Below are 15,084 nucleotides of genomic sequence, written 5' to 3'. Positions count from 1 at the left end.
CGGTGGTTCATGCCTGTAATCCCAGCACTTTTGGGAGGCTGATGAGGATGGATCACCTGAGGTCAGGAGTTCGAGACCAGCCTGGCCAACATGGTAAAACCCCATCTCTACTAAAAACACAAAAATTAGGCAGGCGTGGTGGTGGACACCTGTAGTCCTAGCTACTCAGGAGGCTGAGGCAGGAGAATGGTGTGAACCCAGAAGGCGGAGCTTGCAGTGAGCTGAGATCGTGCCACTGCACTCTAGCCTGGGTGACAGAGCAAGACTCCGTCTCAAAAAAAAAAAAAAAAAAGAGACAGCGTCTGTCATCCAGGCTAGAGTGCAGTGGTACCATCTAGGCTGACTGAAGCCTCGACCTCCTAGGCTCAAGTGATCCTCCCACCTCAGTCTCCTGAGTAGTTGAGACTACAGACATGTACCACTATGCCCAATTTTAAAATTTTTTGTAGAGAGAGGGTCTCGTTATGTTGCCCAGGCTGGTCTTGAATTCCTGGGTTCAAGGGATCCTCCTGCCTCAGCCTGCCAGAGTGCTGGGATTACAGGCATGAGCCACCGCACCTGGACTCACTATAATTATTTAAAAGATATAGTGCACTATGGACAAAGCAGAGGGAAGGAGGGACTGACATTCAGACCAGCTATGTGCAAGGAAGGCATCATGCACATGCAACATGCAGTCCACAAAATGTAATACAGTGAATAATGACATTGAGAGTTAAAAACTAGTTCTGAAATAATATTTGAGCAGGAACTCCAAGTTACTTACTCTTCACAGTGGGTTTCCTAGGATCATAGGAAACAGTGCTGCTGACCACTGGTGCCAAGTGGGCACTGCTGGTGCTTGGGCCATCATAGGCCGGCTCCTCAGGGCTGGGGTTAAAGCTGTTGCTACTGGCGGAAGCATGGCTGCTTCCCGTGGGGTACGGGGCTGGCTTAATCCTGCAACACAGGACAACACTGGTTAGTCATGAGCACAAGAAATCTGCCCTGAGCATGAAGAGCCTGAAGCTGGCCTGTGTGAGGATGACTTACCCTGTTTGTGGCTTTGACCAGTGGACCCTAGCACCCTGGATTCTGGTGGTGGCTCAGAGGTGTCTGCATTATCCTTTCAGAATAAATGATAATCTCAACTAACTTTTCACTGTTTTGGTATAAATCTGTATTTTGAAAATGCTAATGTGGCTTAGACAAAATAACAGTCATTGCAGAAATGTGTTTTTTTTTTTTGAGACGGAGTCTCGCTCTGCCGTGGAGTGCAGTGGCCGGATCTTGGCTCACTGCAAGCTCCACCTCCCGGGTTTACGCCATTCTCCTGCCTCAGCCTCCCGAGTAGCTGGGACTACAGGCGCCCGCCACCGCGCCCGGCTAGTTTTTTGTATTTTTTAGTAGAGACGGGGTTTCACCGTGTTAGCCAGGATGGTCTCGATCTCCTGACCTCGTGATCCGCCCGTCTCGGCCTCCCAAAGTGCTGGGATTACAGGCTTGAGCCACCGCGCCCGGCCAGAAATGTGTTTTTTGTTTAGATGAGAAAAGGGAAAGCATAAGAGAATGTTTCCCATAAGCCAGGCTTTGCTCTCCATTTAATCTTGACTACCCTAGGGCAGGAGAAATTATCACCTTGCACTGCAGTCCAAGAAGCAGAGGCTGAGGGAGGTGAGGGAAGTGCTGAGCTGATGAGGTCTGCCCCCAGAGTCCACCTTCTGCACTGCCTTGCTTTCACCAAAAGCAATTTGCTTCCTGCCGCTATGGCTACCTCTTAAGGGTTGATAGCACACAAAAGCCAGGTAAGAACACAGTTCTTACTTGATTTTCTCAGGGACAGCTGCTCCTCCAGTTCCAAACTTTTCCTGCCTCCTCCGGACGTCACGAGGTGGCTTGGCCACAGAGTTGACAAAGGCCATCTTTGCTTGTCGGCCTGTGGAATTATGGAGATGAACATCTGCCTTCTTGAGCAGAGACGCTACTGTTATTTAAATAATCCACGGGGTTTTCCACTGCCCTGAAACCCCACTATAGGGTAGCATGGGCTGTGGCAGAAGAAATACCCACCCTGCTACCTGATGTAGGGGCGAGCAGTCCCACACCAGCCAAGCCCACCAAGACCCTGCTATTGACCAGAACACTCATCCTGCCAGTTCTACCCCAGCTCTCCCGTCTCTGTTACCTTTGGGCTTATTGGCATGTGCGAATTGGATGTTCTTTGTTAGTACTCGTAGCCGCTGCTCTCGGGCATCCTGAAGCCGCAGGTACATCTCTCGCCACGACTCATATTCTTCGGGTCTTTCTTCCTTAAAGTCTCGGTGACAGTGAACTTTCCATAATTGATCTGTTTCTTCAATTAATACCTGAAACCAGAACCAGGACATCATTTATGTACAAGCACTTTTATGTATAAGCACTATCTTTTTTTTTTTGAGACAGAGCCTTGCTCTGTCGCATAGACTGTAGTGCAGTGGTGCAGTTTCGGCTCACTGCAACCCCTGCCTCCTGGGTTCAAGCGATTCTTGTGCCTCAGCCTCCCAAGTAGCCAGGACTACAGGTGCTTACCACTATGCCCAGCTAATTTTTTATATTTTTAGTAGAGACGGGGTATCGCCATGTCAGCCAGGCTGGCCTTGAACTCCTGACCTCAAGTGATCCACCCACCTTAGCTTCCCAAAGTGCTGGGATTACAAGCGTGTGTCACCACGCCCGGCCCCATATCTTTTTCTGATTCTTTAATTACCTAGGAGTGACCAGTTTCCTAATAATTTTTTGGTCTTTGTCGTAGTAGTATGTTAAAATACCACAATTCTAGGAAAAAATAACTCACTAAATTTTAAAAATGCTAAGTGTGAGGCACTATGCTAGCTGCTTTTGGTGGCTGTGACAGGATATCACAAAAATTAGTGTAAGATCAGTCTTTTCCTTTAGAAAATCAGCAAAGGGTAGAACTGTGATCAAGTCCAATCAGGCACTTCCCAACACTACGCTGAACTGTGATGGCAGGGGGCAACCTAAGAAGGATGTTAAGTTATTGGCCAGACGCAGTGGCTCATGCCTGTAATCCCAGCACTTCGGGAGGCCAAGATGGGACATCACTTGAGGCCAAGAGTCTAAGAGTCCATCTCTCCGAAAAATAAAAATATTAGCCAGGTGTGGTATGTGCCTGTAGTCCCAGCTACTTGGGAGGATCACTTAAGCCCAGGAGTTCAAGGATGCAGTGAGCCATGATTAGGCTACTGTACTGCAGAGTCTAAGCAACAGAGGTAGACCCTGTCTCAAAAAAAAAAAAAAAAAAAAAAAAAGATGTTAGGTCAGAGAACTCTCAGAATTAAAGAGAGATAGCTGATGCAATCAAATGTGTATACCTATATCCTAAGGAGGATTTCTGGATAGATCTTGATGTCTCTTAAGAGACATCCAGTCAATCACCAGATGTCAGTGTCAACACAAAGTGCTTTACCCACCCTGGGTCCCAGCTGCTCTGCTGCCAGAATTCTCCCTTGACCTTCATGACTAGGCAAGCTCAAGGGAGGTGTTAAAAGTGCTTTTCTTTTCCCTTTGAATCCCACCATGATCCTAACCAAAGAGGCCCACTTAAGGTGCCAGGAGCAAGTGCTAATAACATGCTTGTTTAAAGGCCCACAACAATGCTCTGACCACTGATCTGCCCTTCAGCCACAGCGGAGTCACAGGGACAAAGCTATTTCCGGAGGTACAAGCCAGAAAACTGCCCTCTTCCCACCCAAACAGAATACTCACATGATTGTATTCCTCTATGCGATACAGCTGATCAGGTGTACACCTCTCCAAAACGGGTTCAAGAACAGAATATGGGACTCCTCCCACTTCAAAGATTGCTGCAGAGAAATCAAAGGTGAAAGCACTGAGTAGAAGCCAAGCCACCCAGTGATAAGGTCCAAGTGCTACAATGTGCATGAGAGCTAGAGAGGCGCATGTGACTCACAATCGATGTTGTTTTTAAGTACTCGGATGCATTGCTGGTGCAAGGTCATCATTTTAGGGAGATAGGCACACTTGGAACCAGAATACACCTGCATCTTGGAATTCATTCTGCGCCCAGTAAATCCAGCTTCTTCTTCTTCCTGGGGTGAAGAGAATGCTATAGGGCAAGAAAAACACAAAAGGGAATTACAAAAGGCCCTAAGTGATCCAGTGAAAACTCTCCTTCTACCCCCCTCAGCCTCCCACTTCCCTTTCCCAATGGCAATCCACGCTATTTTTTTTTCTCTTGTAGAGACAGCATCTTGCTGTATTGACCAGGGTGGTTTAGAACTTTTTTTTTTTTTTTTTTGGAAATAAAGTTTCGCTCTTGTTACCCAGGCTTGAGTGCAATGGCACAATCTCAGCCCACTGAAACCTCCGCCTCCTAGGTTCAAGCGATTCTCCTGCCTCAGCTTCCGGAGTAGCTGGGATCACAGGCACGCGCTACCATGCCTGGCTAATTTTTGTATTTTTAGTAGAGACAGGGTTTCACCATGTTGGCCGGGCTGGTCTCGAACTTCTTACCTAAGGGGACCCACCTGCCTCGGCCTCTGAAAGTGCTGGGATTACAGGAGTGAGCCACCACGCCCGGTCGGTTTAGAACTCTTGGCCACAAGCAATCCTCCTGCCTCGCCCTCCCAAAGTGCTGGAATTATAGGTTTGAGCCACTGCACCCTACCTTGAATGAATTTTAAAATCTTTTTCCCATTAAGAAAAAGAAGATATAGAAAATTACCTTTTCGCTTTGGCTGGAAGGAGGATATCAGCTCGAGGGAAGGCAGTGGACGGTAATTGGCCTGTATTGCGGGTAACGGGAGGTCTGGCAACACCGGCAACACGTCGGGCACCTGCGGGGGACAGACCCATGGGTGGAGAGTCAGTAAGTATGAGCACAGCTCTCTTTCCTACACTCTATTCCCAGGAGCATTGACTGGACACCTGGCACAGGAAGATCCAGGCTGGAGGGGGCCACAGTCATGCCTGACACCACCTCAGTCAGGAAATAAATACAGATGGGCCCATGACGAGAGAATAATGCAGAAAATTCTTATTTGGGGTACAATGTACCCTGACAACCAGTAAAGCCCAGAGGAAATTACCGCAAGCTGAAATTCAACAGGCCCCCTAAAAGCAAGCTAAGGAAAACAGTGGCAGGGCAATCCTCTGAGCTCTGCAGGGCCAGGTGCTCTGGGTGGGAAGCCACCAAGGGGCTGAAGGGGTTACCTTTCTCAGCTTGGCTGAATCAGCTCCAGCCGGCTGCAGCTTCTCTGACTTGGTTTTGTTCACCTTGGGTAATTTCTGAACTGAGTCCAAGTTTTTACTAGTGCTTTTAGAATCATTTTTTTTAAGTCCTTTATCTCCAAGTGCTGTGGCTGAAGTTTTCACAATCTTTTTCTTTTTTTTCCGGGGCTGATCATAGCTGAGGTAGGATTCGAAAGACATGGTTGGCTGCTCGAATTCATCCTCCATATCTGTCTCCTCAACTTTAGGGAGGGAGCCCAGTGACTTTCTGTCCGAATTAGTTTTGACTTTCCCTTCTGGAGTCTTTAGGTTGTTAGAACCCTTCTCTTTTACCTTGGGCAACAGGTCTCCTGCTCCTTTTCCCGTGTCGAAGCTGTCCAGACCTTGCTTGCTTTTGTCCAATTTGGCTTTCTCCGGGTCTCTGTGCTTTGGCTTTTTCAGGTGGTTGTCTGAAGCAGCCTCTGAGGGAGGCAAACACTTCTTCTTCAGGCTGCTGCCCTCTCTGTCCTTCTCTTTCTTTACGCCACTAGAGGGCGGTTTCTCCCTTGCACTGTCCCCTGAGGGTGGCCTTCGGTTCTCCTCTTTGGAGAGGGCCTTGTGTGATTTCTCTCTGCTCACCACAGAGGCCTTCTCATCACTCTTGGCATCCACGGGGCGTTTGTCCCTGTGGGAAGATTTGTGCTCCTTGTTTTGACTCACAACCCCTTTCCCATGGGGTTCACCCAGGTGTCGTTCTTGGCTGGCCCCCAGTCTGTCCTGAAAGGCATTGCTGTGGCCTTTCCCAGGCTTCTGGTGTGAAACAATGGGCTCCTGGTCCTCCTCCAGGGATCTGTAGTGGTCGACATACATCTGATGAGGACTGGTACAAGATGGAGGGGATTGAACGTGGCCGTAATCAGAAGACTCAGGGTCTGAAGAGTAAGTTGGTGACATTCTGTGACACCTCTTTCTCTCGTCTCTCCTCTCATGACCGTGGGACACTTTGTGAGGTCTCTCAAGCTCTGAGAGTTTCCTATGTTTCTTCTGCCTGTGGTCAGGGCTATAGGATCGGCTCCCCGTGGCTTTCCAGGTTTCCTGGTAGTCCCCCTCCATCTCCTCCTCCTTCTGCAGGGCATCCCGAGGGCGCTTTCGGGAACTGCTCTTCTCAAAGTCCTGTTCATCAGGCTCAGCATTTCTAAAATAAAACAAAAAGCAGACAAAGGAGGTCTAAATCTTGCTTGTTGAGGGACAAAGTCACAGAACCTGAACTCACCAAAGAAGTGAAGATGCAGAGTTAGAAACAACAAGGTCTTAAGAAGGTAAGTGGGTTATGCTTAAAGATACTCAAGTCTTAAAACCGGGAAAACCCAAATGAGAAATGATGAGTTTAACCAGAAGATGCAAAGATCAAATATCTCACATACATGAAAATGAAGATTTTTTAAAACATGGGGACATGTTTGTTATATAAAATGGGGGCTGCTCATTATTTATCTAGTTCACAACTAAAAAAAAATGCCATTTAAGGAGCGGTTAGAAAGAAACATACCAAAATGTTCATAACGTTTGTCTTTGCATGATAGAAATAGGAAATTTTGATTTTTGTTTTTAATTTTTTCTTTTTTTTTAATTTTTTTTTTTTTTTTTTGAGACGGAGTCTGGCTCTGTCGCCCAGCCTGGAGTGCAGTGGCCGGATCTCAGCTCACTGCAAGCTCCGCCTCCCGGGTTTACGCCATTCTCCTGCCTCAGCCTCCCGAGTAGCTGGGACTACAGGCGCCCGCCACCTCGCCCGGCTAGTTTTTTTGTATTTTTTTAGTAGAGACGGGGTTTCACCGTGTTAGCCAGGATGGTCTCGATCTCCTGACCTCGTGATCCGCCCGTCTCGGCCTCCCAAAGTGCTGGGATTACAGGCTTGAGCCACCGCGCCCGGCCATATTTTCTAATATTCTACAATGATCATGGATTATTTTTATAATTGAGGCAAAACAGTTTTAGAAGGCAAAAGAGAAATAATAAAGAAAACCTTTTCTATCTGTAAATACTTCAGGTAACCCAATTTAACCATGAAATTGAACGAACCTAAAGAGAAATGTTCTTACCGTTCCACAGGAACCAGCTTCTTCCACTGGGCCACTAGGTCCCTGGCAAAGCTTCCAACATGCTCGTGCTTTCGCAAGCTATTTACTGTTTTCCCAACCCCAGTCTCCTAAAATTTGACAAAGTAATTGTTAGAGGGGTCTGGAACTAGGCTAATGTTTTCCTAAAGAAATAAGGCCTCCTGCTTTGAGAAACTCAACAAGCAACACTTCCTTCCTAAAACATAACCCTGCAAATCTTTTTTTTGTTTGTTTTTTTTTTTTTTGAGACGGAGTCTCGCTCTGTGGCCCAGGCTGGAGTGCAGTGGCCGGATCTCAGCTCACTGCAAGCTCCGCCTCCTGGGTTTACGCCATTCTCCTGCCTCAGCCTCCCGAGTAGCTGGGACTACAGGCGCCCGCCACCTCGCCCGGCTAGTTTTTTGTATTTTTTTTAAGTAGAGACGGGGTTTCACCGTGTTAGCCAGGATGGTCTCGATCTCCTGACCTTGTGATCCGCCCGTCTCGGCCTCCCAAAGTGCTGGGATTACAGGCTTGAGCCACCGCGCCCGGCCAACCCTGCAAATCTTAACACTAAATTACTTTGTGCCTATGCCCCAAATCTCTAATGACACACAGTAGCAACGCGTACCAAGTTCAGAGAAGGAAAAAACACTTGTAGAACTTTAATGATAACAACAGTGATTAGGGCAGGTGTTAGGCACTAAGATAAGAGCTTTGCTTTGCATACAGTTCTGAATCAGTCTTTACAATAACTCCGTGAGGCAGGAATCAGACCCATTTTACATAGGAGCAGCCTAAAGTCACAGAACTCAGATGTGAATCTGGGACTAGTTGATGCCAAAGTCAATGTTCTTTTAATTCTAATTTTGAAATAAAGTCACATAACAATATTCACCATTTTAACTAAAGTACATAATTCAGTGGTTTCCAGAACATTCACAATATTGTATAACCATTATAACCATCTAATTCCAGAACATTTACATTACCCTAAAAAGAAATCCTGTTCCTCCCAATTCTTCTAGCCCCTGGCAACCACTAATCTACTTTCTGTCTATGGATGTGCCTGTTCTGGACATTTCATATAAATGGAATCAGACAATATGTGGCCTTTTGTGTCTGGTTTCTTTCACTTCCAAAGCCCATACTTGTAACCTTACTCTACACACTCTCCAGTGAGAAGGGAATGGGATATCATTATATAATATTTAAAGTTACACAGTTCTTACCGCAAGAATGTCTACTGTAATAGGCAGGGTGGAGAGTTTCTTCAAATATTTCAATAGCTGCAAAGAAGAAAACATTAATTTCAATAGTCATTCACTTTAAAAATATCTGATTAAGTGCTTAGTGCTAACCATTTACAGTAATGAGTATAAGTATTATCCCTATTTATAGTAATAAGTAATATCCCTATTTTACAAGTGTGAAAATAGGCTCATCAAAGTTATGTTTCTTGTCCCAAGATGCAAGTGGGGCAAGATTCACTTAGGTCTGTGGCTTTAGATTCCCTGCTTTCAACCACTGTGCTACACCAAGGGGAAATAAGATGTAGAGAAGAGAATCAAAACTTACCAACTCTGATAAAAGCCATCAACAACTATTATTTTTGCCCTAGTTTTGATAGAATTTATGAGAAAGGTACCAGTTTTAGGAGAATTACCCACGGACGTGGCACAGAGGAAGTAAAAGGAAGAAAAGGCCTCTACAGGAAAAGACCATCATGTTTCCAGAAGGGCCACAGTGTTTAACAAAATTGTTTTCTTCTATATAAGTGTAAAGCCAAGAACCATTTTGAATTGCCAGAATCACAGCTTTGATGTTAATGGTGGACACAAAATGCCTGGGTAGATTAGAAAAGTGATCTGGGTTTGACCACATTTCCTTCCTATAGTCCCTAAAACTAGGTCAAAATCAAAATAGCAGAGCTGTTAAGATGGAGTTCTGGAGTCAGAGACAGGCTTCACAGTCTGGCTTTGTCACTCCTTGATGGGAGATCTTGAATAAGTCAAAAACATCCCCAAACTTCAGTTACTTCATCTGCAAAACAGGAACTTGGTCCTGTCTCTACTTCACAAACTATGAGGATTCATTGAGACAAACCATGTGCAGTCCTTAGTCATAGTGTCTAGAACAATATGAAAGCTCACTAAATACTTATCATTTCATTCATCGACTGACAGCTTTCAACGTTCTGCCCTAGATCTTCAACCAGATATTCCTCAGCCAATTCCTACTTGCTCTATTTCTAACAAAAGTCATGACTGGCCACACCTTTCTCTAGGAAATGTCTATGTGTATCTAAACATACTCACCATACAAGGAGTGCTTCAAAGTACAAGTAGTTTAAAATAGATAACTGTGGTTACCTTTACATTTAAATACTATATAACAAGATCTGTTCTTTTACCATGTGTGGCCCAGGCTATAATTGGTATGCCATATTGCTATTAGGTGGAGTAACAAGTCTGTTTTTCTGGTCATTCTGCTTCAATCATTACACCAGACAGAGCAATTTGATCACAAGTGATAATCTTGTTTGAGATCAAGTAAGAGGCCAAGTGGCATATCTAGGGAGTTTCACCTTCATAGTTGAGTGAAAATTATCCTCCACTTCAAATCCTATCACCACAAACATCCAACTCAGGAAAAATTTTGTGTTTCTTGCCACCCAAGCTATGGGTGCAAAGACTAATAATGCCAATTCCTTCACTTAAAGGAAAATTTTAAATCACTGAAAAGGTCAAAAACAAGTGGTTCTCTCATAATGCCATTCCTTGGAAGGAGTAGGTTGGGAACATTCACATACCATCTACTGTGTGTCAGCTACGTTCTTACATGTATTACCTCATTTCATCCCCACTAACCAACTCTATAAAGTGGATGTTATTCTCCCCATTTTCAGATATTGCAACTGAGCCCAATCAGGTTAGGTAACTTGCTTAACAAGATGGAAAGTCAAATGTGTCTACTACAGTAAGTAAAGCCAGGAGAAGCATCCAACATCAGAACACTGTCCTTAGGAAAAGAAAATAGAGCGGCAGCTCATATACTTCTTAGCATACTTGCAAGAAAGCAGAAAAACTCCTCCTGTGATGTCATTAGACAGTTCATAACCCACGTAGTAAAGGAAGTCACCAAGGGGACAAAGGTGTTCCAGGACCTCTACAAAGCCAACATATAAGGATGAGGCTGGAATCACCGTGGGTGTGTTTATCTCAAAGCCTAGCACTAACTGGAAGGACAAATGCTGTCTTTCTGCTTCACTTTGGGTTGGTAGGGGTGATTTAAAAGTAGATAAAACTAAAACCCTCAAGATTTTCAGACTCATTTAGTCTAACACAAGAGAAAAAAGGACTTCACAACCCCTCTATTTTCAGTAAATTTCAAGAAAGAACAAAGCAATAACAAGACAAAGGCGCACTGGTCATCCTCAGGTGGATCGAAACTTGCTGTTACCAAACAAGGTACCAACTGTCGAGCTTGTAAGAACTGACAACAGGCAATTGAGAAATATCAAACATTTGCGGGGTGCATGTTTAGGCATCTCAGTTGTCCCCTGCACAATCCTTCAACCCAAAAAAGCAAAAAATATTTTTAATGTCACCTGCCATCAAAATGTTCTTGGTAGTTTTCACAGTCAAAATATAAGACAGGACAAGTTAACTATTTTTTTTGGGGGGGGGGGGTTGGAGTTTTGCTTTTGTTGCCCAGGCTGGAGTGTAATGATGCCATCTCGGCTCACAGCAACCTCCGCCCCCTGGGTTCAAGCAATTCTCCTGCCTTAGCCTCCCAAGTACCTGGGATTACAGGCACCCACCACCATGACCAACTAATTTTTGTATTTTTAGTAGAGACAGGGTTTCATCATGTTGGCCAGGCTGGTCTCGAACTCTTGACCTCACATGATCCGCCCGCCTTGGCCTCTCAAAGTGCTGTGATTACAAATGTGAGCCATGGCGCCCGGCCAACTCTGTGTGTGCAGTTTTTTTTCTTTTTTTTTTTTTTGAGACAGTTTTGCTCTTGTTGCCCATGCTGGAGTGCAATGGCGCGATCTCAGCTCGCTGCAACCTCTGCCTCCCGGGTTTGAGCGATTCTCCTGCCTCAGTCTCCCAAGTAGCTGGGATTACAGGCGCCTGCCGCCACACCCGGCTAATTTTCGTACTTTTAGTAGAGACGGGATTTCACCATGTTGGCCAGGCTGGTCTCACACTCCTGATCTCAGGTGATCCACCCACCTCGGCCTCCCAAAGTGCTGGGACTACAGGTGAGCCACTGCACTCGGCTTAAGGACAGGTAACTTTTATTAGCCATGAACTATGAAACATAAAAACAGAAACCAAGTGGCCCTAGCCTGCTGATACCTTCTCCCTCAAGCGAGCCAAGATGATAGATGAAAAAGTGAAAACAGAGTTACAGCAATGTCTAATACTAGAAAATCCATGAACATACGCGTGGAATCAAACCCTTGGCTAATAATGGTTTGAAAGCAAGATCTGGTTGCAAATTCAACAGTGCTATATAATCATCTTGCAATTTCACATACAACCTGTAGGAGCTTGTTAGGTTACCAGAAGGTTGAAAGGAACAAGGCCAACATGCCAGCTTGCAATTTTCCCTCTGCAGTTAACTCATTTCTCAATGTCGACTATTATGCCCTTTGCAAAAATGATCTCCCAACATTTTCTCATCTTCATAATGCTCACTTCACAATGCAAAGCTAGAAATTCAGGGTGATTTTTTATCTAGAAAAAGCCCAAATCCTCAAACAAACAAAAAAATCATTAATAATTCAACTAGGTTAAGGTGGAATAAGCCTTTTCCTAATTTTATATTTCATGCAAATCAACCAATAGAAAAACTACTTCCAAATCTAAATTCTAGTTAAAAGACTGTAGACACTCATAGAATATTTTTATCTGACAGAAATAAAGAACAAATGGGGCATTGCTTTAAGGTATCAAACGTCAGTCACAGATCTTACAGTGTTTAGGAAAACAAACTAGTACTAAAATAATGACCATTTATTAGACGTCCACAAGGCGTTACTGTAAAAAGAAACTTGTAAGCATGCCTGACCACTAGGTACGGTACTGAAGCTGCAACAGAAAACATGGCACAATGAAAGCATTTTAAGTTTTCCCAGATTTGTAACTAAAATGGCTTCCTGAAGAAGTGAATCTTCGAGCTAGGTATGAACGAGAACCCTTAAAAAGTGGTCTGATGGTGAGAGGCTGTGTACGGCCTTTGGAATTGGAGAAACCTTACCTCCAACAGGCTAGAACAAGGTAAAGAGAAAGTGGCTCTTCAAGAAAAAAAAAAAAAAAAAAAAAAGAAAAACGACGATTGGTTTCTTCTGAGCACTGACTTTCAGCCTGGTACCTTAGCCTTTCAGGTTAGTCCTAGGAAGCAGCAGGTGAGGAAGAGGCTCCGCAAAGCAGTTCCCCCACGGCCCTAGCGCTCCCTCCACGACTTCCTCTTCCACCAGGACTGAGCTCCAACTCCAAGAACTGCCCGCCCCGGCCAGAATGATGACGGAGAATGCCAAACACGTAGTGCTTTCATCGTTGTATTTCCACTTAAAAAATCCTGACAGCCGAGTTCAACACCAGCCTGGCCAACCCAGTGAAATCCGTCTCTACTAAAAATACAAAAATTAGCCAGGCGTGGTGGCGGGCGCCTGTAATCCCACCTACTGGGGAGGCTAAGGCAGAGAACTGCTTGAACCCAGGAGGCGGAGGTTGCAGGGAGCCGAGATCGCGTCACTGCACTCCAGCCTGGGCGACCAGAGCAAGACTGGTCTCAAAGAAAAAAAAAAATACAACCACCAGACTGTCTCCTGGAGACCATGGAGAAGTGAGTGACAGAAAGATGGAAAGGTACAAGAACGCTTTTAACTTAATGTTCAGTTTGTACAATAAACAACAAAAACTAGTTAACTACAATTAAAAACAGTTGCCCATCATTCGAACAACGAGAAACGGTAGCTTTTACCTTCCTATTAATCGCCAAAAGGAAACCTAGCTGCGACTTCCAACCCCGGGCCCACGCCTCTTTTTCAATTCAAACCTAAGTTTTCAGGAGTACGCCTAGGTGACGTGAGGCTTTATTCTGTTTTGAAAGAGATTCACTGAGAAAGCGAAAGGTCCACGTTCTGATATCCAGCCGGAGAGTAGTAACCGCGTCTCCGAGAGGCGCGGACGACACCACGAGCACAGGCTCCGCAGCGTTCGGGCGCCCGCTCTCCTCCTCCCGGCGAACACGCACCCGCTGGTGAGTCCGCGCCGCTCCGCGGGGAGCCGGACACCAGCGCAGGCACCGGGCGGCCAGCGAGGCGGTGGCCAGCGCCCTCCCGCCCCGGGCGCGCTCTCCCGCAGGAAACAGCTGGCTCGGGACGCCACGGGAGCGCCTCCGGGAGGAAGCGCTGGGCACGCGGTGTCCACACCGGGCGCGCCCCCGTCCCGGGCCCGTGAAGGAGGGGGAGCGGCCGGGGCCCGGCGTCCCGACGCCCGACGCACGGGGTCCCAGCGCGCGAGCAGCGGCCAATGGCCGCGAACTTCATGACCCCAGCCCCGCGGGGCCTGGCTCAGGGTCCCAGTCCCCGAATCCCGCCGCGCCCGGGCCGCGACCGTTACGGGGCCCGCACCGAACCAACGCCCACCCGGCTACGCGCCGCCCCCTCGCTCACCTTCTTAGGGTCCGGGTTCGCGACCAGGCGCGCCTGCAGCTTCTCCACAACTTGGAGCGCCGACTCCGCCGCCATCGCTGTCACTGGCGCGGCCTCCTCGCCGGAACTGGGCTCGCGTCGCGTCCTCGGGCCGCAGCTCCGCCCTCCGTGCATCCCCGGCGGAGACGGAAGCGCGCCTGGCCCCTTCCGGGCCTCGGCTGGGGTGTGCGGGGGGCGGCGGGCCGCAGGCTCCGCCCCCAGGGCCGGGTCCCCAGTGCCCACCCAGCGGCCGCGCACGCCTCGCGCCCCGGGCCCAGGTGTGCGCGCTGAGGGCTGGGGGCTGCTGGGACCGTGTGCGCCTCCGCCGCAGGCACCCCAGCTCCCGGTGCTCGCGTGCTGAGCCCAAGCCTGGAAGACCTCTCCAGGGTCTAGTTCAAGACAGAATGAGGCCAGCGTGCCAGACTCTGGCTTTATAAATCCTAACGCTTTCCCCCTCCCGGGGCCTAGCCACGCCCTAATGAACACCCTGTCAGGGGTCCCGGGCTGGTGCCCGCCCTAGGAGTCCTAAGGTACTCGCGGTAGCAGCCACCCTAGGCTGAGCATACGATGCGTCAATAGTTAGACTATATTTTCCAGCCTCAGTACAACCTGATGAAACGAGATGTATCATCTTCATTTTGCAGATGAGGAAACTGAGGTTCAAGGAGATCAAATTAACTTGCAGATGGCCGCAGAACAGGAGAGAACTGAAAATGGAACCTGAATCTAAGATATCTAGGACCACTGTGAGCGCACATTTCTGAACAGGTCCAGGAATTGAGGCCCAGAGAAAGGGATTCGTCAAGATCCAAACAGCTTAGTTCCTTCCATGAAGCAATAATAGCCCATGTGTCTTGTTTTCCCCACAGTGTCTGGCACATAGGCACCGAATAAATACTTCTTGAATGGACAGATAGATAGATGTTTCCTCTGATGACCTGCCAATGAGCCGTAGGGCTTGAATCAGAAGAGCCCAAGATACCATTCTTCAGGCCGCCTACTCTCATCCTAAAAGCACTAAGTTTTACCATTACTAATATTACCACTAAAAAGAGCAACTAAATAGTTGCAAAC

At 47.0% G+C, this 15,084-nt stretch overlaps 1 protein-coding gene across 1 annotated transcript in view; it reads right to left on the bottom strand.

The window, feature by feature from the left end:
* ELOA (elongin A) overlaps nt 1–14,656 on the bottom strand; it is a 33,172-nt gene extending 18,516 nt beyond the window's left edge. Inside the window, exons 1-10 of the mRNA XM_025385184.1 lie at nt 13,993–14,656; nt 8,534–8,590; nt 7,308–7,414; nt 5,212–6,403; nt 4,724–4,835; nt 3,950–4,105; nt 3,745–3,842; nt 2,165–2,345; nt 1,804–1,915; nt 767–939 (exon numbers count right to left, since the gene is read on the bottom strand). Coding sequence (XP_025240969.1) covers nt 767–939; nt 1,804–1,915; nt 2,165–2,345; nt 3,745–3,842; nt 3,950–4,105; nt 4,724–4,835; nt 5,212–6,403; nt 7,308–7,414; nt 8,534–8,590; nt 13,993–14,145 — 2,341 coding nt within the window. The 5' untranslated portion in view covers nt 14,146–14,656. The remainder of the gene's footprint in view (nt 1–766; nt 940–1,803; nt 1,916–2,164; nt 2,346–3,744; nt 3,843–3,949; nt 4,106–4,723; nt 4,836–5,211; nt 6,404–7,307; nt 7,415–8,533; nt 8,591–13,992) is intronic.
* Between the last annotated feature and the right edge of the window lie 428 nt (nt 14,657–15,084).

The sequence above is a fragment of the Theropithecus gelada genome, chromosome 1 (assembly GCF_003255815.1).
Source record: "Theropithecus gelada isolate Dixy chromosome 1, Tgel_1.0, whole genome shotgun sequence".
Classification (NCBI taxonomy): domain Eukaryota; kingdom Metazoa; phylum Chordata; class Mammalia; order Primates; family Cercopithecidae; genus Theropithecus; species Theropithecus gelada.
This window is presented reverse-complemented; position numbering and strand designations above follow the sequence as displayed.